The 22,222-nt window shown below is 37.8% G+C and overlaps 2 protein-coding genes across 4 annotated transcripts; both read right to left on the bottom strand.

Annotated features, from left to right (window-relative positions):
• Positions 1-272: 272 nt before the first annotated feature.
• On the bottom strand, positions 273-4,787 carry LOC114478481 (gamma-aminobutyric acid receptor-associated protein-like 1). The gene is made up of 5 exons (XM_028471583.1): positions 4,630-4,787; positions 3,049-3,138; positions 1,623-1,701; positions 1,236-1,354; positions 273-628 (listed from the first exon to the last, which is right to left on the bottom strand). The coding sequence occupies exons 2-5, from the start codon at positions 3,136-3,138 to the stop codon at positions 563-565; spliced, it is 354 nt and encodes a 117-aa protein (XP_028327384.1). The 5' UTR covers positions 4,630-4,787; the 3' UTR covers positions 273-562.
• A 1,659-nt stretch (positions 4,788-6,446) lies between these two features.
• Positions 6,447-19,477, bottom strand: arhgef5 (Rho guanine nucleotide exchange factor (GEF) 5). Of its 3 annotated transcripts, XM_028469990.1 has the most exons (16): positions 18,947-19,477; positions 15,809-18,429; positions 14,626-15,685; positions 14,065-14,110; positions 13,045-13,094; positions 12,074-12,438; positions 11,087-11,247; positions 10,824-10,976; positions 10,097-10,226; positions 9,929-10,003; positions 9,716-9,805; positions 9,338-9,480; positions 9,006-9,146; positions 8,840-8,910; positions 7,243-7,347; positions 6,447-7,095 (listed from the first exon to the last, which is right to left on the bottom strand). In XM_028469990.1, the coding sequence occupies exons 2-16, from the start codon at positions 18,353-18,355 to the stop codon at positions 6,953-6,955; spliced, it is 5,280 nt and encodes a 1,759-aa protein (XP_028325791.1). In that variant the 5' UTR covers positions 18,356-18,429; positions 18,947-19,477; the 3' UTR covers positions 6,447-6,952. The 3 variants fall into 3 exon arrangements, with proteins under 3 accessions (XP_028325791.1, XP_028325790.1, XP_028325792.1); XM_028469989.1 differs by having other exon boundaries at positions 14,626-18,429; positions 18,947-19,476; XM_028469991.1 differs by having other exon boundaries at positions 15,316-18,429; positions 18,947-19,475.
• Positions 19,478-22,222: the final 2,745 nt, after the last annotated feature.

The raw sequence follows: 22,222 nt of genomic DNA on the forward strand, positions 1-22,222 counted from the left end.
TGTCTAATGTTTAAATGAAAAATGTGTTTTCCTAGTGTCCAAGGGCGACCATGGGTAATATCAAGGCGTTCATGCTTTTGTATTTCATCATTTATTTATTTTCAATTTGGCTAAAGTAATACACAAAGTTTAACTGTAGTAAAAGACTTTGGATTGTATACGGGTATAAAAATATCTTAAATCAAAAGTGTTGATAGCATTTCTTAAGACTTTAGGACACAATGATGAGAAGATCGGAATTTGTTTTTTCTTCTTTATTTTCACAAAAAGAAATATACAATCATGTACAAAAAATATTTGCATAAATACAGACGACTGAGAAAGATAAGAGCGTTGTCAAAAAAAATTCCCAAAACACGTTCACCTTCGGGCCTTTTTTCTTTTCTTTTTTACTTTGTCCAAATTCAATGTATAATGAAGTACTTTAAAATGCTGTAGACAGTAATAATACTGTCAAAATTACAACTCATCCCAAAGCCAAAGTACTCTTGTTACTTTTAAAGACTAATATAATAACACTTCTTCTCTTGTGCTCTCTCTTTCTCCAGTCTTTTGTTCTTTCTCAGGCCCCGTAGACGCTCTCATTACTGTAAGTCATGTAGAGGAACAGGTCTTCATCGTGGTGCTCCTGAAACAGTCCACACAGAGGTTTCAGTGATTCAGTTAACTCTCTGGGTTTCATTAAAAATCTGACGATCTCACTTGAATACTTGTGAGATCATCTTCCAGTAAAATATAGCTTTACTGGAAGATGATTCATAAATGCATTTTTCACATATGATATAATATACCCTGATAGCACAAGAGTGTCTTTAACAGTATGTTCAGATGTGTTTCATTTTCTAGCCTCTGATTTTCTGTAGGTAAATTGCTTTAAGACTACTGGAATTCACAAATTGGAGATCAGGTGCTAAAATTAACAGACATCAATTTTATGCTTAACTTTCCCAAAAAACAAATAAAACTGCTTTTATTAAAGGCACACTGTGTAACATTTCGCCACTAGGGGCTTTAGACTGATAACTTTCACACAAGCGCCCCTAGTCACATGACCTGGTGAAAGATGGTCCATCTCCTCCAAACTTACATGGTCGGCATTTCAAGAGGGAAACCCCGCTCGGAGCACTGATAATGTCAAACACTGTATATTGGCCTGAGGAGTCATTTAAAATAACTCATATGGGTCAACTCTTTACGTCAGACATTTTGACGTTAAAAAACCTGTGTGTACTCACCTCATATACAGCAGATAGAGGCGAGCTCGATGGTGGAAGGGAGTTGTTGACGAAGAAAAAGAGCGCCTCCTCTGGCCTTAAAGACACACGCTGACGGATGAGGAAGCACAACTGGCCCACTGTGAAGACCACAGGAACAGAAACACAACAAGGTATTGAGAGGGGGAGAAATAGCTGTGATTATTTTTTTTAATGAAATAATTCACTAGAATGACGGCATGATCTAATGAGAATAATGTACTCATTATATAACTATAAATTCAACCAATCAGACCATTAAATCAGGGAAATGATCTGATTACCCTAATTTAGCACAATGGAGGTAGTCACATGACATGTAAATACCCCATACTACGGATATTGTCAAATGTGGGGGTTTTTATTTACCTGTCAAATCAGAGGGCACTAAATATTTCTTCTTGTCCACTTCAGGAGCTCGTGACCTGTGGGCCCTCTCCACTATGATCTGAAATGAGAAAATACACAATTAGCCCACATTAAAAGACATGTGCAACATATTACAGCCCGACCGAATAATCACAACACTGGGAGAAGTGCAATAGTTCATTGTTTACAGTTACATTTTTCTTTTTTTGATTTATCCATGTTTACTGATTGGGTTTGAGCAATAGGCCTGGGCGGTAATACTGTATACCGCAGGGTCATAAAAATAGCAACGGTATCAGTTTCAATACCGTCATAAAAAATAAAAAAAAGAAAATGCAATGCAATTCCTCGTGACATACACACAGGTGTCAGAGAGAGAGAGACGCGTAAACCGAGAGAAGCTAGTTGAAGGTGAATTAATTCTATAGTCTGGAAGCAGAGTGATGGTTCGCTTAGAGCGGCAGTCAGCAGACTGCTTGTGGCGGGGAGGACTTGATGGCAGCTGATCGAGACAGTATTCGTGTATTCATGTCAGAGTCTCTAAAACACTAGAAAAATCTCCTACAACACAAGATAAAGTCCATACATTTGTCAATAGTCTATATGGAGAAAAAAGTTGCTAGGAGTGTTAAGAAAAAATACCAGTAAGGGAGGTTCAGTTTCGGTTTAAAAACGGAGTGAAGAGAAGTGAACTCATCCTTTAGTAACTCCGTAAGCTGATCATTTAAACCGTAAAAGAGGCGCTGTTAATAAGTGCTATAAACATATATGGCCGAAGTGAGAAGGAAAAGAAGTGATCAGTCAACTACCCTGTCACTCGGCTCCATAGAGAAAGACACACACACACACACACACACACACACACACACACACACACACACAGTCGCGTTCGGTGTGAACGCACCCTGAGCCTTACGTCATATTTTCTAATTAGTCACGGTAATACCGTATACAGTGGTAAAATAGGGAGGCGGTATAACGGTATCAAAATTTGGATACCGCCCAAGCCTATTGAGCAATTTTACTGTGAATATAATTTTTTTTTTAATTACATTGTACTCTGGAAATGCAGTTCTAATTATTTGTTCATTTCAGTGGCTTTACAGTCCTTGTGTTGATACTGTTACAAACTGAAGTTGTTTTTTTTTTTTTTTTTTTATTTCGTAGTGTTTTGCTTCTTTGTCTTGAATCATATTTGGGGTATTAATATTTTGTGTTCATGTACAGTAGATATCCTGTGAATAATATCAATGTTCTTCTTTCATATGTCGGCCAACATATATCAGATATCAACCCTCCTATTGGTCGGGCTCGACAACAATTTCCTGCGTATATCTAAATTCTGGTCAGAAAATCATGGAACCATGCATAAACAATCCATCAAATGTCCTTGAAATAGTGATTGTGACCATAAAGAAATACTGACCGGTATTTTGTCAGGATGCTTGGCTCGGACTCTCTCTCCCTCTGCTCTCCTCACTTCTAGTGGTACAGAGCGCTGATACTGACTGCCCATCTGAAAACAACGCAAAAAAAACACACTAGGTCACTCACAATGGCTCAATTTAAAGCGTAGACAAAGAACAAAGGAGGACTATGACTTCAGATACCAGTACATTCAGTCAACAAGTGACAGCTAACAGAGCTAACCCCTGCAAACCTAATTGTAAAAGTAGATTAGGTTAATATAACACAGAATATTGACATGACGCAACTTTGATTTACAGTAGATTGATATTGCAAAGTTAATGTACTTAGCATATTGTAGCCATGTTAAAGCCAGACCACTAGATGTTTTTTTTTTTTTTTTTTATTTTATTTTTTTTACATTTAACATATTAAACATGGCAAATTCTACCTTAAAAATACATATAAGAAAAACATTTCAGGGTATTTCCTGAGTTAGGGTTAGAGATAGGGTTGGGATTAGGGCTAAAATAAAAGGGTTAGCGGGGTTAGCTAAAAAATAAATATGAGCTAAAATAAAACTGACGGAACTTTAAGTCACGTGGTGCACCTATCACGTCACCTAAACTGGCCAATAAGGGGCGCTCCAGTCTATTCATACGTTTCCGTATGCATAGCCACGGCCTTTTTTTAAATGAATATCAACTTTACTCGTAAACTGCATTTCTCACCTAATATTAAAACAATTACATAACAGAATAAAATGTATACATTTGGATGCAGCTATAAGTACAGTGTATGATTAAAGTTAATATTGAAAAAAGCATAACTAGATATGTAACAGTTTACATGAAACCAAATTCAAAGGATTTACTCATATTCAATGCTTGATCTTAAGAGATATTGCTTGTATTCAACCCTCAGTAAACAAATAGAAAATAGACTATGTTCCTATGATCAAATATTGTTACTAGCCAGCTAAAATAATACAAAATATGTCTTAAAAAAAACAATGAAGAAACAAAATAACACTTTTAAAATCTGTTAGACAATTTAGAACAGCAAAAACGTTGTAATTGTGTAATAAAGATAGTGAAACCAGGCAGACTGTACATTCAGTGAGTGAGCCTCGATGCTCGGTCACATGATGAGTAAACTGCTGTTTACAGCTGGAATTGCACCATATAAGCAGAGATATCAATGCAAGCAAGAATAAAGCTGAGGGTGTAAAAACTTCCCATGGTGTAGGATTGTGACTGGTCCCTGCTGACTGGAGTAACACAGCACACACGTCTGTTTTTAGCTGTGTGTAACTGTAGATTATTGTTGTTGATGTTTTCACTAACATCATCTGAGATACGGGTCAATGTGTAGCAAAAGCCACGTCATTACTCTCTAACAGCTATACCAAGATAATCAGAAATACAATTATTAAACGGCTAATATTCAAATTATTCATGTAAATCACCAACATTTTTAACGAATACTATTAAATCTGTGTTATGTATTTTTAGGGTTAAACTTGCGACTATAGGTGTAGTAAAAGGCTGAAATATGTTTGTTTTTTTCCTTCTTCTTCTTCTTTATTTTTTTTACCTACCTTAATAAACGTCCCTAAAACCAATTAAAATCCAGAAACACGCTTGCGGTCCCTCGTCTCTTCAAGCTTTTCAGGCCTAAAATACAACCATAGCACGATCGCTCTCAAAGATGTCGACTGAACTTCTTTTCTCTGCTGAAGGAAAACAACAACAATACACAACAAAGCCCGCCCCTATGAGGTCAACACCCAATCACAGAATAGAAATTCTATTAATCAACCTATCAACAAGGACTAGGGCGTGTACATCCGGGGAACAGGTTGATTTAATTGGTTGCAAAAAGCTGTCCATCTACAAGCTCACTAATGGATGACAGTAGATTTAACCAATGGTTTGGATCGTGGTTTTACGCTAAAGCACGGCTGGTTTACGGTCATGGCCACGCCTTGGTACTGGTTACGTGTGCATCGTGGTATGTGTCTTTCTTCATGTTCTCATCTGTTCACTCTGTCCTTTACCAACCCGTTTTCCTAGCATTCTGAGTAGCACCGTTTCCACGATTCCCCCGGTGGGGCGAAATGACCCGCATTCACCAAAATAAAAGACCGAGTCTTAAAGAAAAAATAACTTTCCATTTGTTTTAGCACAAATTGTGATACTATCCGAGTTGTTTATCTTTACTTTGCATGAAGACTGCATTTATTCAGTTGACAACAGTAATTGTAATGGCTTTACTAATTGTGTTTAATGCATTTTATTTTATTTTGATTTTACTAAGTGGATGGTAAAAAAATAGGAAAGTGTTCTGATATAATTTCCGTCGCTTAACAAGACAGAATAAATTATTGCATTGTTGATAAAAAATAATAAACAAGTCATGAAATCACAATAAGTCAGTTCATGCCAATGAACAATATAGTAAAATTGCCAGTAGGTCCTTCATTGATAACAGAACTGAAACTTGGCCGAGCAAAGGTAGCTAGTTTCTGGATCTCAGCTTGTAAGTTCAAAAATATTAAATTGAACTGCACAACAACTCACTGCGATTGCTCTCTGACTGTACTTTCTTGTTTGCACAGTTGCATTGCTGAAGCCTCTCCCAGCTGCAAGTAGCAAGACAGGCTACACAAGCTACCATTTCATTTCATCACAGCACTGACAGCCAAACTCATTCTGAATGTCTGAACAACCTTGGCCCCACAGTGGAATTAAACCCATGATTTCACTTGGAGGCAATTCAGTTTGCAGCCCTATTTGGCCCTCAGCTTATTATCAAGATTTCATCTGGTGTTACCATGTATAAACTTGTCACTATCCCTTCATCGCAGGAGTTCTCAACTTGTGGGTTGGCACTCAAAATTGGGTCACAAACATGAATATCCGAGGTAACAATATCATACTTAAAATAGGCTATAATCTATGTTTGTCCAAAAAAAAACAAAAAAAAAAAACAATGTTGAACCTTATTTTCCTAAATAGTAGTTATTGTGGGAAATTATTTAAATTTTTTGGAGGAAAACTTGTTCACAACCGTATCAACTTCTCACACAGAATTTGATTATTTCCCTAATTTGGGTCATGGCTTGTTTCTACAACTAGACGTTGCATTCAGAAGTCAGACCTATTCGATTTAATCAGTGCTGTGGCACGAGTGTGTTGTTTAAAACTGTCTAGATTTACTTTAAATAGAAAAAGATGTTTTCTTGCGCTCATTTTAAAAAAATATTCTGCTGCAATATGAAATGAGATCATTTATTCGTCCCACAAGGGGAAATTTACATTTAAGCTACATCCCCACTAAGGTAGCGCCCCATATATGTCTACAGTGCCATTGCAATTAATAAGCTGGATAATTATTTACTCCATGTAATGCATGTAGTTTGTATCTGCCTTTATTTCATAATTTCAAAAGAAGCCAGCTGTGTGAGTAGGCTTTACACTGCAGTCCATTTTAAATACAGTTTACCTGCATGCAGGGGTCATGTTTATTAAACACCGTTTTATTCTGTATACACAACTATTTCATTATACACAAACGATAACAATGTAGCTTTTTTTTTTAAAGCAACAGTTCTTGAAGATGTTCATTCTATATCCAAAAACACACTTTTTGAACACTGATTTATGAATTAATGTCTGTTGAAGGCAGCTAACAGGAGTTACACTTTCCCATTTTTGAGCAACTTTCACATATTCATGCATCGATCATCAGCAATTTGTTGTACTACTGAGGGTAATGAGCGAGTTACAATGATATGCACTTTGCATTTTCAGCTGCTCTCATGTAAACCATCCAACAAATAAATGTTCATTTTCCATTTTTCCACCAGTGTGAAGTATTGATCCAAAAGCTTTATCGAAGCTGTTCTCAGAACGTCCCATTCAAACAGCAGCTGTGGCTGTTGTCAGTTTAAGAGCGTCCGACAAATTGCGTTGTCTGACCCTTGAGTTGGTTATAGTTTCCAAATGTGAGTTTGGTACCCATCCACGATGTCGGTCGGACAGTCTGGTTCCCTCCACCCAATCTATGGCAAAAGATAGGTGAAATACAGCTGAGAACGTCTTAACAAACACACTTTTAGCAAGAATATCATAAAAATGAAAGAAAACACTCAAATAAAATGTAAATCTCCAAATTAATCAGAAAAGTATACAGTATTTGAAGGCCTTACTGTCACTGCTTTGCTGGTGTACAAGAATAACATCAGCTTTTTCCAAGGATAGTTCATCTGGCTGCTGGGCAACAAATGCTCGAATACATTGCATTTGTGCAAAATCTGAGTACAGCAGAAAATAAAGGAAAGAAGACTTAATAAACAGCATCTGTAAAATATATAACCTGAATCTAAAAACTTAATATGGACATTCAAAAGTTATTTTTATTTATTTATTAAATAATTAAACACGGAGCAAGCCATAATGTGAGGAACCAAGATGGATTTCTCTGTGATGTTTGTTTTTTGTTGTTTTTTAAAAACAGGGAAATATTAGACATCAAAGCAATAAAAACAGACATTGGTGGTAACGTTAAAGTTAAATGTTTATGATTTTGTTCTTGTTGGCATTAAAGGAAAAAGTCAACACACCAAAACATTTCTGTAGATTCAACAAAATAGTGAACATGCATAACGCGTTTTAAGAGATGATTAAATAATCATAACAAAAATATTTGTGAATTTTATTATTATTCATCAGATTTTATATTACACATTATTTATTAGAATTACTAGTTGCTTAAATTGTCTTCAAAATATATTTCAAGAACACCCACATGTATTTCAACATAATATATTCCAGATGGTGCAGGTCAATATGTTTGAGATTTCAACTTTTCAATCTAAAAAGTTGTGGTTTTACATTATTGTATAAAGGACAGGGTCGTGTATTGTGTAGCTTAGAGGTTTTAAAACTCTTGACTCTGACTTATAGGGCAGTAAGCATATCTTAATATGAAAGAATGCGTTGCTGAAAAAACTATATTTGCCTAGCACTAGCACATAAGCTAACCTGACAGGTTAGAGCAGCGCAGGCAGGGGATCAGCCCAGGCATGCTGTGTCCCAGCATGATTGATATTTTGTTCCTCCAGGAGGTATTAGCTAGTCTTCTAGTCAAACTCCTTTCAGTTCTGATCTCTTATCACTTGTGCTTATGAGTTGTGTTAATGCCTAACCCATAAAAGCTTAAGTGGACCAGTTTGATCTCTAGACCAGGGACGTCCAATTTGGGCCCGCGGGCCAAAGTTGGCTTGCAAGCGACTCGTTTTGGTCCCTTGCCCATATTTGATATATATATATATATATATATATATATATGTAATACAGTACAGTGATTTATAAGAAAAAATCTAAAGCTGATGTCCAATTACATTATTTTTCTCGAGTTTTAAAGGATTGTTCAAGGCAGGGAAAATGTAGTGTTTTCATTGTATTGTGTATATGTTGTGTCCCATTTTTTTATTTTTATATATTGCACTAAATGTCTTTGAAGACATTTAGATGTTTCATAATTTGATGTCGTCAAAAACAATAAAGAAAAGCGTTCTTCAATTTCAAAACTACTGCCAGTGTTTATTTTGCACAGTGATGAAATTGGCATATTTAATTACATGCACGGCAGCATGAATGTTGGGCACCCCTGCTCTAGACCTTTTGGATATGATAATAGTTTCATTTCTGTTTTTTAACCTTGTGATTGTAAATTCAGATGATGCAGCAGCACATTGGTTTAGTTTTTTGAAAATAAGACTGGAATGGTATTGAGATTGTTACCTTGTGCAGCAGAGAAATCAATCTCAGGATGGGGCCTAGACAGGGCCGATATCCAACGTAGCTTATCACTTCTGAAAAAGTAGCAAACAATAAAATAAGATTCAACACAGTGTATGTTTGTTTTGCTAAATGTATGATGTTCCTGAGTCTTTTCCAATAAACTTACTGTGTGTCAGTTCTCAGCAGCAGGGCTTTACCCGACATGTGCAACTTGAACAAGTTTTTCTGGAGAGAGTGCAGCTTAACCCTGCAGTTCTCTGCACGCAGCTCTGATACAGGAGCGTGATCAATCACCAAGTACCTTCCCCTATAGGAGCAGAAATGAGGGATTTACAAAAGTGTACTTAAAATATAGCAGCAAATTATACTGAGAAAATACATGAATTATGACGTGTGCATTTTTTTTAATTCTGAGAAAAGCATGTGGTAATTGTTGAGATGAAAAACAAGTGAATAGAGATCAATTGTTATACAGCAAAAATAAATATGCCGACTCACTCTTTTTGGAGTGAAAGTAGTAAGTAGTCGTTAAATAGGTGCATGTAAACATTTCTTTCTGTGTCCTTTAGGGAGAAATCCATCAGTTCAGTGACCAGACCCTCTCGTACCATCCGCCTGGACTGACTAATCAAAGGAAGGGTCTGTAAAAAAAAAAAGAAAACATGTTGTGTTTTTGGTTATATTTATTGCCTCTTAAAATTTAAGATTTTTAAGGCTGCTAAAAAATTACATACAGTATCAGTGAAGATTGTTTTTCTTTTAGGTTGATGTAATATAATTGATCCACACATCCAAATGCTTATTTTCTGCTTTTGACTTTCAGTCATAATAACTTGATGTGTATATTTACTTTATATGAGGCTACAGTTGACCTACCCTACACTCAAAGTCCACTTTAGCACTGAGAGAAACCAGTGACTCAATGCTTTTCATTTGGGTTATGCTGTCGTTGCTCTCTTGAATCAACTGAAGGAAACACAAAGCAAAAAAAAAACAAAGCAAGGGTTACCATCAAGTTATTAGAGATAAGACTGTTTATTTAGATTTTTTTCTAGTAAAAGCATTCATTATATGGCTTTGTGCATATACCTTCTCCACAAGTCTCAAAGCTTTGATGCCCTGCATCGCCTCTGCTGTACCGGGAGCTGTCCTCTTTACAATATTCTGAATATTGAAGGTAGAAACCACACAAATGTGTCAATTAGGGGCAGTAAAGTATATATCTATGCCAATCACTTCAGAGAAATACACACACACCTGAACCAGCAGTTTAATCCGTGTGATTCTCTGGAACGGAAGCACAAGGAAGGAACGGAGTGGAAGTCTCTGGCAAACCGGACTCCGCTCTAATTTCTCCACAATCCGCCTGAACCCTGGATTTTCATTCCTAGAGGAAAAAAAGAAACTACGGTAATTCCTTTAGCAGTACAAAGAGGGATGTCACATTAAAATGGAAATCAGCTTTGCTCTTAAAAAGTTACTAAACCCCAAACCACTTTTTGTGCTGAAAACAAATGTATATGGCTATGAAGTTGTTGAGTGATTGTTGCCAACGCTTGACATTTGAGTCAAATATTTAAATTTGACATACTTTTTTGTAAAAATGTAAGTGTAACTGCCCTCTATGCGTTGAAACTGTTGGCCCCCGCCCCTCCAATAAAAACTATCACCTCTCGTCTCTGCAATCTGTGGCGAGTAGGTTGGATTGAGTGAACTGCGAATAGAGAGGTACAGAGAGTATCGAGTAGGTACTGGTAGTTAGCATAGCATAGGTCGTTCTTTGGAGATCTAATAGTATTGACTGGGCATGTCTTAACTGCTTCAGGAGCCACGTCTAGAATCAAGACATTTTTTGAATTCCTGGACTAAACGCACGACAGCAAACATATTGGGGTTTAGTTACACTTTAAATATTTTTGCTGTCCAGATCTCACAGACACTCATTATTGACAAAGAAAACACCCATCATGACTGAATGACTTACATTAGTCTCTGATATGTGGCATCTTGGTAGGACTGGTTGGTGAGGTAGGGCACATAAACCATTTTAAAGCGCTGACAGTGTTTAGCAATAATGTCACACACTGTAAAGTGCATCATGTTTGATTCCACCCGCTCCTCCAGCTTTGACAGAAAACTGAAATTAAAACAAGTTTTAATTAACTGTCCATACAATTTTTGCTACAGCATATAAAAGCATATAACAGGACAATATTGATGCATAAAGCATTTTGTGCATATTCTAACCTGTGACTTATGGCTCGAACATCAGCCAAACGTGAAAACAGCCAGTTCCGGTCCTGGGTGCCTAACAGGGCGTTTAGTTGTTTGGACTTCACAAAATGTTCAACAACAATGTCCAAACTTCGGCAGTAAGACGCTTCTGAAGTTACTACTTCAAATCGCACCTTGAACAAAAGAGAGAGAGAAAGAGAAAGAAAAATTAGCAGGGGACAACTCAATGAAAAATTTCCATTATGAACTGAAAGTTGGCAGGTCCTCAGGCATGGGAAATTTCCCAAGGAATTTTGTTTCTCAATAAGTAAAATGACTCCTACTTATACACATGCCTCTTTAGAGAAGAAAAAAACCCAGCACTACCAGAGAAACATGTGTTTATGCAATCGAGTCTTCTGGTAAGACAGACTTTTTTGCTAATAAAACATGAATTTATATCAGGGTTATTCTGGGATGTGGAAACACTGAATATTGCCTGCAATTTTATATTGTCAATGTGTAACGTAAGTCCTCAATATTCCTAGGTTTGAGTAGACACATGAGTAGCTCCTGTTGTTAAAATAGATACAATACTAACAGGGTTTAGAGTACAGTTAAGAATTTTTTTTTAAAAATCACACCCTGATACTTAATAGTGCATCTGAAAGTTCTACTGCTTTCTACTAAAACAGGAATGATGCGTCAGTAACTTTACAAAAAACAAAGCTGAGATCAAATAATGCTGAAAAAGCCAACGAGGAAGTGAAAAAGACTCAAACTGTAAGAATGTCTGAAAATATCATCATAGCCTTTCCTGCATGCAAGATTTTTTTTTGCATAAAGCAGGACTAATGTTAAAGTACTTTTAAATGAACATACACGTTTTGTTTATTATTAAAAAGGTTTGGGTAACATTGATTTTTGATGGATGCATGTCTCTGAGACGTTTTGTGGAATCAGAGGAACTAAGTATAAGAAAGTCTGCCACTGTGAATAGACTTTGGTAAATAGACACACCTCCTGTAGTCTCCTCTGGTCATCTGTAAAGTCCTCCAGCTCTGTGCTGTTTCTGACTGCTGGCAGGTCTCGCCATAGGGAGGCTGACTGTGTCAGTGAGATGGATAAACGTGGAGAGGTGGATCTGCCTGTGGGAGGCTCTGGCAAGGGCAAGCTTTTCACACTAGTGATAGAGCCTGTGTGGGATATGGAATGTGGATGGGGGACGGGAGGAAGAGGAGGGAGGGGTCTGCAGGCAGGAGGAGGTGAGGGCGCAGGAGATGCTGTAGGGTACTCGCACACAGAGAGGACTTCAGAACGAGTCTGACGCAGGATTTCAAAGTTCTGTGCCTCCTCGCTGTACTGCTGGTAGAGCTGTGCATCGTCTGGATTAAAAAGACATTGTAAAATCAAAGTTAAAAAAAGCATTAAGGAAGACAGGAATAATGTTTAACAGAGAGATAAATAGAATGTGTTAACTGAGTTTTGTTTGCACTTGACTTTCTTTTTGCACACACTCGATGGAATGCAAATTCACAGCAGCAGCTGTTTTTTCTCTGAAGTAAAGAGATGTGAACGCTTGCAGAAACCTGTCTGCAACACGTGTACTCACTGCCCCAATTTTGGCTATGTCTACATAATTTGTAGTTCAAGAGAAATGCTTCTATTTCAGTTCATTGAAAACATTTACCGGTACTATTGATGTAAACAGTGATAAAACAGTTTCTCAACTTGTAAAAATGCGCACACACCGATTAGTCACAGACTTAACAAGAAAAACACCCTGGTTGGATTTCCTGACAGCAGAGCTGATATAATCAGAAAGCACTTTACTATATTAATATATCTGACCTCGGGTTTATTGATCTATATGATTCTTTACACTTGTCAACAAAGCGCTCCATGGCGAAAGCTAAAGAAGTTTATTATCTTGTAGTCAGACTTTGACATGGACAGTTTTTTAAAAAGTATTTGAAAGAGAGCATACTCACTGAAAAACCTTGAGTTCCTTTTCCGTCTGTTGATAGTTTCTAAAACATTCCTACAAAGACAACGAAAAAAAAAATATAGCAGCAAGATTTACTTTATTTTATTGCAATTTTCAGAAAGGCTTGAGAAAATGTCTTTTGATGTGGAAACTGTAGAAATTACAGATGATTTGTCATTGACAAGCAAATCTTAATCCAAGAGTTTGCTCAAAAGATGACTGTTATGATCAGCTCTCTCACTTTGTTTCTTCAAGCCAAGTCTCTGAACTCTCACCCTTTTCCTTTACCCATGCTGATGTAGTAGGACCTGTTATTTTCTTCATCCCTTATTTTTTACTAACTCCTGTTCTACCGCTATACCAAAGCCCAAGTCACCATCCTAGTCTACTTTCACTTTGACTGCATACAGTTAGCGTTCTGTTTTCTTTCTTCTACTCATTAAAAGCAAAATTCTCTTTCAAAATCAATACTGTCCCATAAACTTCCATTAATACCAACTATTCCTTCATAGTTTCCCATTTCCACTGTCTAGTTTTCATCTGGGATACAACTTTAATGCTACTTTACGGTCTCTTGCATAAAGCAATATTTATTTAGGTTCTCATGTTCAAAGTGTAAAATATTTATTTAAAAGTCAATTTCTTATTTTTGATTAAGTAATTGGTGAAGCCCTAGTACACTCCAACAAAGTGTTGTAAAGTGAGTTGTACAAAAATGAATAGATATTGTTTATGATAGATTTATCCAATTTAACATTTTCTTTAAAAAAATAAATAAATAAAAAAAATGTATGTTTTAGCAATGATGTTAGCCATTGTATAGAAATTGAAGTTGGATGCATCACAAACATCTTTCAGAAAGTTTTTTTCCTACACTGCTATATTTACATCATCTTTTTTAAAACTCAATTTGATGAAACAGACATTTTCTAACTGCTATGCATTGAAAGCAAGACCCTTCAGTAAAACATCATGATATCATGAGGACAGACGATACAGCATGTATACATGTGTTTTCACTCACCTCAGCTCCACTTCTCCCCAGCTTTTGCTTCGATCGTCATCTTCATCTAAAATATAAAAGTATTTGTCTGTAGAAATACTATACAACAACATGCCAATAGTAAGTCCTTAGGAATAATATTTTAACAATAATTTAGTTGAAAGAAAAACACTTCTAACCATGTAATATATACTAAAAAAGGTAGTAGTTTTGTTCCAAAGAGTTAGTAATGAGAAAGATTATTGTGCCTCGAAGGAAAATTGAAATGAGCTTTTTGAGCTCGTGCTTCTGGATTTTCCCTGATTACTCCACCTTTCCACCTCCCCTTAACGCCACCCACTACCGGTTACCACAAACTGTGATGCAATTTCCAACTAAATCAAGATCAATGCTCAGCGAATGACAAGCTCAGTCAGTGGAGAGTCATGTGACAGTTCATACAGAACATATCAATAAAATGATCAGCAATGCCCCCTCATTGGTGATTAGTAAGTAGTTGATAGAAATGTAAAAGTTGAAATCAGGAAGGTGAAGTCATTGGGAGACTGATTCCAGTTACCACTCTCTTTAATTTGTCTTTACCTGCTGTCGTGAATATTCTCGTTCTTCGATCCCTCCCAACACTTTCCTCTTCTTGCATTTCAACAAGATTTCCATTTCTTCGTTCAGTCGTTTTACGAATTCCCCTTCTTCGTAATCGAGCTTCAGGACCCAAATCCCGAAAGCTGCAAGAGCTGGACAGGCTCTGTGTTTTCTTTTTAGCTACCACCTCTTCCTCACTGCCACTCTCATTTAGTGTTTTTTCTGCTGCCACTCCCCCCATCTCCTCCACTGCATCTTTCTCCTCAAACTCCTCTACCTGCCATTCCATTCCATTTTCAGCTACATCAACTGCTACTTCCTCATTCTGCTCCTGGATCTCCCCATCTCTTGAAAAGCAAAGTTCGTCAGACTCACATTCATAATTAAGTATTGGGCAGCTGTTAGGTTTGTACAATGTGTTGCTCACACTTAAATACATCTTCACTTCATTCTCTCTGACTGAGTCTGTATCTGATAAAATGACATCCTTGCATTTATTTTCTCCCAGTTCTCTTGCTACATCTGCCTCCTCTAACTTGACTTCTAAAGAAGGCACCATCATTTTGTCCTCCTTGTCATCTTTCTTTTCTTTCATGTCTAGTGGTGTGTCAGCATGGGTGCAAGTAGGTGTTATAACATGCATGGCTGTGAACTTGTCAGCATGCATGGCGGGTAGCCTCTGTCCCATACCTCTCAATCCCTCCACCTCGTCGTCCAACTCTGCATCCGAGTGCTGTTCCTCCACGGTCAGCGTAAAAACAGTCATTTCTTCAGTTCCTTGTGCAATCCTCTCCTGTTGCTTCATCTCAGACAAGTAGATCTTTTTATTTTCTTGATCCTCTGTGTTTGATTCATCTACAATCTGCTCATCTGAATGTCCCAGGATCTCGCGCACCACATTTTTAGCCCATTTAAGGTGTGGGGCTTGGGAATGCCGCTTAGGCTCTTCGGACATGCTCCATGCCCCACTCAGTCTGATCCGAATGGCTTCCACCTCCTCTGGACTCATGAGCCCACTGTTTAGTTGGTCCAACATTGGCTGAATTTCTTCTAGGTTGACCTGAGAGCAAACATCAGCATAAGGATTACTCGGGACTGGAGAGGTTTTTGCTTCTTCTATGTTTTTAATTTTCTCTCTCCATTCTGTAAGAAGTTTTTCTGTCTGGGAGTCTCTTTTAATCACCCCTATTTCAGCAACCCGATCCTCCTCTTTGCTTCTCATTTCTGCTTTTGATTCACCGCCTTGAAGCTCTGACGACGCTCTGTATATGTCCTTGTCAGAATGTTGTCCTTTGGTAAACTCCTCTTTTGGATTGCCACACTCCCTCACTACATTGCAGTTGTCATTGTTTACGTCTTTATCATTTTGTATTAATGTCAGATGGTGGTCATCATCAGGTGGGTGGATAGTGTTATTTACTAAGCGACGACTTTCTAAATCTGGGTCATTTCCTTCTACTCTGTGATCACCTTGTGAGGGTGATATCTGGCGGGTGTTTGAACGTGGAATAGTTTGTCCAATTACACAAAAAACTAATGGCTTCTCCCTCTGCTGTTCCACATCATCACCCTTTCCCTCCCTCCCTGTTCTCATCTCCTCATCACCTTGGTGCCCTTTGAAGCCAACAGGTTGGTGGTCACCCTGTGCCATTCCTCCTTCCAAAAACTCCTGGCAGTCTTTAAATTCATCTTCATCACTGTCTCTTTCATAATCTTCGTCTGCCCCACTGGAAACCGTTACAAAGCCATCTTCTCCCGACAGCATTTTGTCTTGGCCATGCCGCCACTCTGCATCACTTCCTACTTCATTCTCTGAGCGAACCCAGTTATCTGTCCCACCCACTTCCCCTGTGTCACTCTCTTCTGTGTCATCAGTCACATTCTCTCCCTCAATGTATCTTGGGTAGCTTCTTTCAATCTCTCCATCACTGTCAGACAGATATTCATCATCTTCCATATCTACCTGTCTCAGTAATTGACATTCATCCTCTTCATCTACACTAACTTCCTTCGATTCCCTCTCCAAGTCTCTCCCAAACTTGTAACTCCAACCTTCAATTTCTTTGTTATTACTTTGATCCATGTACCTCTCATTTTGTTCCTCTTTAGCTTTTCTCTGCTCTACCTGTGACTCTATGTTTTTCTCCTCATTTTTCATCCTCTCTTTTTGCCCTCTGTCTATAATTTCTTCTTTACTATCATTTCCTTTTTGGGGGTCTAACCACATCCTTCTCCGCTCAGCTTCACTGCCTGCAACTTCTCTTCTTCTTCCCTCTTTTTGCTCACATCTCATTCTCTCCCTTTGAGCTCTGTCCATATCTCTATGTTGATCTTTGTGTCTTTTGCGTTCAGCTGAATGCTCTCTCTGAAAATTGCTATCTACATAACTGTCACCTCTACGTCGCACCTCACTGTCCATGTCGCTGCTCCACTCTCCACTGCTCTGGGCTCGTGGTGGTAGTCCAAGGGTCTGCTCATCACGAGATTGGCTATCTTCGCTTTTCTTTTCCTGCCCCCTATGAAGGGTTTCGATGTCCCTTCTTTCCCCATCTCTCTTCTGTCTCCTCTCTCTGTACCTTTCATCTTCCCTCCTATCACGCAGTTGCACTTTGTCATCCTTAAAGTTTCTGTCCTCCCTAAATTCATCCTTCCCATCTCTCAATCTTGTGGCCTGTCTGTTATCTTCACTGTGCCTTTCCCGTTGTTTCTCATCCCCCTTCCTCATGAAACTATCAACTTCCCTGTCTCTGTATCTATGTCTATCTTCATCTCTGTATCGTTGCCAGTGTTGATCTTTCTCCCTTGTATTTTTGCTCCTGGTGTCTTCCTCACTTTTGCTCTGTTGATATATAAACTCTTTCTTCTCTCTGTCCCTGACCTTCTCCCTTCTAATCTCTCTCTCATCATTGTCTCCCTCACTCTTTGTGTCTCTCCTTCCGTCTCTTTGAGTTTTGTCCCTCTCCCTGCTATCTGTGTACATCTCTTTAGCTTTTCTTCTGTGTGGCGAAGGAATTCTTGCTTCTCTATCACTAATATACGTTCTTGGTTTATCTCTTCTATAAGTTGTATCTTTGTCTCTCATGTCCCTCAAAGCAAACTCTTTTCCTTGCCTGTTTCTAAACCCATCATCAAACATTCTGTATTGTTCCCTGTCCCGAAACCTCTCATTGGCTACAGACCTTCCTCCACTGGTTTTGTCTTCATCCTTCAGCCTGACTCTGGTCTCTTCTCTTTGCCTTTCTCTGTATTTTTCTCTTTCCCATTTTCTCTCTCCCTCAGGCTCCCATTCATATATCTCACCCCTCCTGGGCCTATCTTTTTCCCTTCTTCCCCCTCTATCTTCAATCGTCTCTATACTGGACACAACTCTTCTGTCCAAATCAGCGTCACCTTTTCTCATTCTGGGAAAAGTGTCACCTTTTTTAAACCCTCCTTTAACTTCTCGCCCAGTCTCTTCCACATTTTCTGGTGTCCTCCCATTCTTCCTTCTCTCTTCTTCTCTTTTCCTTTCTCTCTCCTTCCATTCTCTATCCTCTTCTCTCAGCCTGGATCCTTTATCTTTTTCATAGTATCTATCAAAAGTGTCTCTTGTTTTTTCTCTCATTTTCAAATGTTCACTCTCCGCTCTTCGGATTGCCTCACAGTCTCTCTCCGGGGGTGCTCTCTTTGCTGGTTTGGGGCTTGGATCTCGAGACATTTTTCCACCTGGTAGAAGCTTGTGGTCAGGCATGTTTGTGTTTTGTAAAGAACCAAAGAGGGTGCCACTGGGCCTTTTGATTCCAATAGTACCATATTTTGAATAACCTAGAACAGAATATCACAGAAATTTAGTAAAATATTTAAACTTAGCCTTTAAGTCAATGATCTTTCAAATCAAATAATGAAAATACTGATCCTCTATGAATATCAGTATTTAAACATTAAATCTACTGTCAAGATTATCTGCTTCCAAAAATTGAGACATTATGCAATTATTATGTAAGTCATATAAAGCATGAAAATCATAGCATTTAACAAAGTGTTGTCTGTGCTGTTTTTCAATGTATTTTTAATTTAACAGTTAACTGTTAAGTTCTACAGGAGAGAAAAGAAGCAGCCTAGAGAAAAGGTGGCACCTTCTAACAAGTCTGTAAGAAAATGCAGCACAGACCTGCAAAGCACAGCATGCCAAAGGAGGGCTTTCAGAAAGCATGGGTTTGTGACACATAGGCATGACATGTAGCATGTAAATCCTAACTCAACATGTATTCAGTGCAGATTTAGAGCTGCTACAATCTGGAATGTATTACAAAACAAGAAGAAGAAAAAACAAGTGTCTTACCTTAATGTGGCGTCCCAGGGAGATCTAATCGTCTCCTGGTGCAGCTTAGCTAAAAAAACATGGGAAACATCCGTCAGGTCACATTGTTTGCATGCTACAACTGCTTTTTTTTTTATATAAATAAAGCTCTGTTGCCTTTATCTTTTTCCTTTAAAACTTGTAAAGAAGGTAATGTTTACGCTTGAATTTGCCTTTCTCCCTTGCTGCCTCTCACTGTCCCTCCCCACCTTCTTCAAATTCCCAAACAAGTCTGAACAGATTGACACTTATCTTTCTCCTCCTCTTTCTCTCAGGCTAGTCGATTGCTAGTGCTGCTCTGGTACAACAAAATCCCTCATAAGTCAAACAGAAGTTGAGTATGCTGAATATGTTCTCTTCCTAAATCCCTTGTGCTGCGATTGCGATCCCCTCTGGCAAAGCAAAGAAAAGTACACAACTCTCCCTTCTCTTGCCCCATTCTTGTCTCACGAAATCCAGGAAGTGCACCTCCTCAGTGTGCCTGTCTTTGGCCAGGGATTGGTTGATATAGTGCAGCCGGGTGTGTCTGCACAACACACACACACAAGACAGGTAAGAGCTGTGATAAGACAAGAAGAAGTGGGGGAAGGGAGAGAGGCAGAAATCTAAATCTGGCAAACTATGAGAAAACTCAGGAGTATCATGAAAACTTCCCTGTCCTTGATCAAATGGAAGCAAAAGGGAAACAAATTGTTTTTTTAACTGGGGAAAAACGGAAAAAAATGTGAAGCAACCACAGAAGAAGGGGGGGAAACCAAGGAAGTAATAAGTTATCTGTGAAGGATTTACCTAACAGTAGAAAACACATCTGACTCAGCACAGGGACTTGTTTGAACCATCATGATTCCATCTCAAGAGTAAGACCAGCACATAAGGCAATCAATGAAACCCAAAGTTAACTGCTGTATATTTACTGAAGCTAACTAGACTTTGCTTTCCTGACTTATTGACCGAATAGTAATGTAACCAGTGTATGCCAGTTGGCTCTGAAAGAGATAAAAGTATTGTTTTTCTGTGATTAACTCAACCACAACTAGTTTTATCCCTCCAGCTTCAGATCCAACTATATAGTAAAAAAGTCAAAGAGAGGCTAATTTTCATTTAACTTTAAAACTATGTGACACTGTGATTGAGGGACTTGGTAATGTCACAGAGGCTCACTCATCAAAAGTGAAGGACACTTTGTTTAGAAATATCTTACTTATTATTACTTTATTTCAACATTACAGCAGTGTATAGTTGTTTCTTTTCTCTCACTCTGATTTATATTGAAAGGAGATTTACCTTTCACTTGTATAACACTACCTATTGGTAGGGATTGTATATGTATAATTGATTTTAAAAAGCCAGGACATAAACATAATTTAATGGAAAGGATTGAAGTTTGACATGTTTTTTTCTTCACTCCTTTACAGATTTAATTAATCGATAAAATTATCCCTAATTTTCAGTCCATTTTTTTTCCAGGATTTTTAACATTTATTTTTTGTTGCTGGGAATATAATATCAACAGTTTCATGGAGTTTCCGCAATATTTCCCTTTTGTCCGGTTGTGGCTCTTTACTAAAAGGTAGGCTTTCAAAACAGAAAACGTAAGTAAATCCATAAATATTCATTTTACACGTGCACCGATGAATGAGTAACAATGGTGCAAACATGAGAGAATGATCATCTGCTTTAATCCTTTTCTAGTCTAATGTGTAAACATCACAGCTCAGTTTAAGCCCAGTGGTTTGATCCAAATTGAGGCAGGTTAAAGTTAGTCATGCGATCTAATCATGATGATGATGATGATACATTAGCTGAGTGACTAACAGGCTGCAGTGAAGAAGATCCACTCTGTGTCTTGACTTTTGAACACACTTTAAGAAAGTGCTAGTCTGCACACGGCTCCACTGCATAAGTGAGAATCTATTTATGTCCTAACTGATTTTAAAAAACCAAAAAAAAACATGCTGGTTTCAACAATTATCAAGAAAATCAGTCTCACAAAATCCTAACTCTTCTGAAAACATGCGCTCTACTATTTCAAAGAAGATTTGTGTCCACTTTATTGAGTTTTGGGAGATGTTACTACAACAACCAAAAACCTAAACTATATTTATTAACTTTTAATGAAAATATTAGAAATCATTGTTTAGGTAAATGATTGTTTTAGTTTTTTATTTTTGGTGTTTTGTTTTTTTTAAATGAAACAAATTGCTAGAAAATGAGAGTTGATTCATCTACACACGGATCACAACATTCATGACGGCCAATTTAAAAGCCTGAATTAATAATGCATATGTCTGGACTTTGAGAGGAAAACAAAGTTTCTGGAGTACATCTACACAAACACTGGTGGAGAACATGCAAACTCCACACAGAGCATTTGGGAACGGCTAAGCCCAAACCCACAATGTTCATACTCTTATTTTGCATTTAGGATTAACAATGTGATATGAGACTACCTTGTTGGTCATGTTAAGTCAAGGCATAACAGAGCGCTTTCCACAAACCCAGAGTTAGATCCAATCAGATTATGTGTTTCTGTTTGGACCAAAGTGTCAATTGGATTCACCACTGCAAATATTCATTGTGGTAAATAAACCTAATTTAACATGGCAGATCTTTCTATATTGTTTTTCATCTGTAGTCATAGTGCTACATTCGGACATTGAGGTTAATGTATAATTGTTCAGTACTGTGGTAGGTACTTGATGAACTGTAGTAACTTCTCTCATTGCTTTGGCCCATTTTTATAGAACAATTTCCACTTCCTTTGTGCAGTTGAACATAGTGAATAACAGAGGACATTGTATTCTATTATTGCTATTCAATATTGCTATAGATATTACTAACCTTCTATGCAATTTCTTTTTCCTTTGTGTGGATCGAGTGCATATGAACATAAACATGTAGCCCCTGCCTCACAGCAAGAAGGTCCTGGGTTTAAGCCCTGAGGTGGACACTTGGGTCCTTTCTATGAGGAGTTTGTATGTTCTCCCAGTGCTTGCGTGGGTTTTCTCTGGGTACTCTGGCTTTCTTCCAAAAATCCAAATTATTTTCAAAATTGATTTTATTGTGAATCAGGATTCCTTTTCTTAAATGTTTATTTGTACTTTTTTTTATTAGTTCGTTTTACACTACTTGACTCTAAACAAGGAAAATCAGGATTTGATTTTTAATATTTTAAAACTAAAAGGCATTTGATTACATTTCCTGTGTTTTGGAAACCGGTCAGCTGACGCAGCCACGCACCCTCGACTCTCATTGGTC

This window comes from Gouania willdenowi, chromosome 16 (assembly GCF_900634775.1).
Source record: "Gouania willdenowi chromosome 16, fGouWil2.1, whole genome shotgun sequence".
NCBI lineage: Eukaryota > Metazoa > Chordata > Actinopteri > Blenniiformes > Gobiesocidae > Gouania > Gouania willdenowi.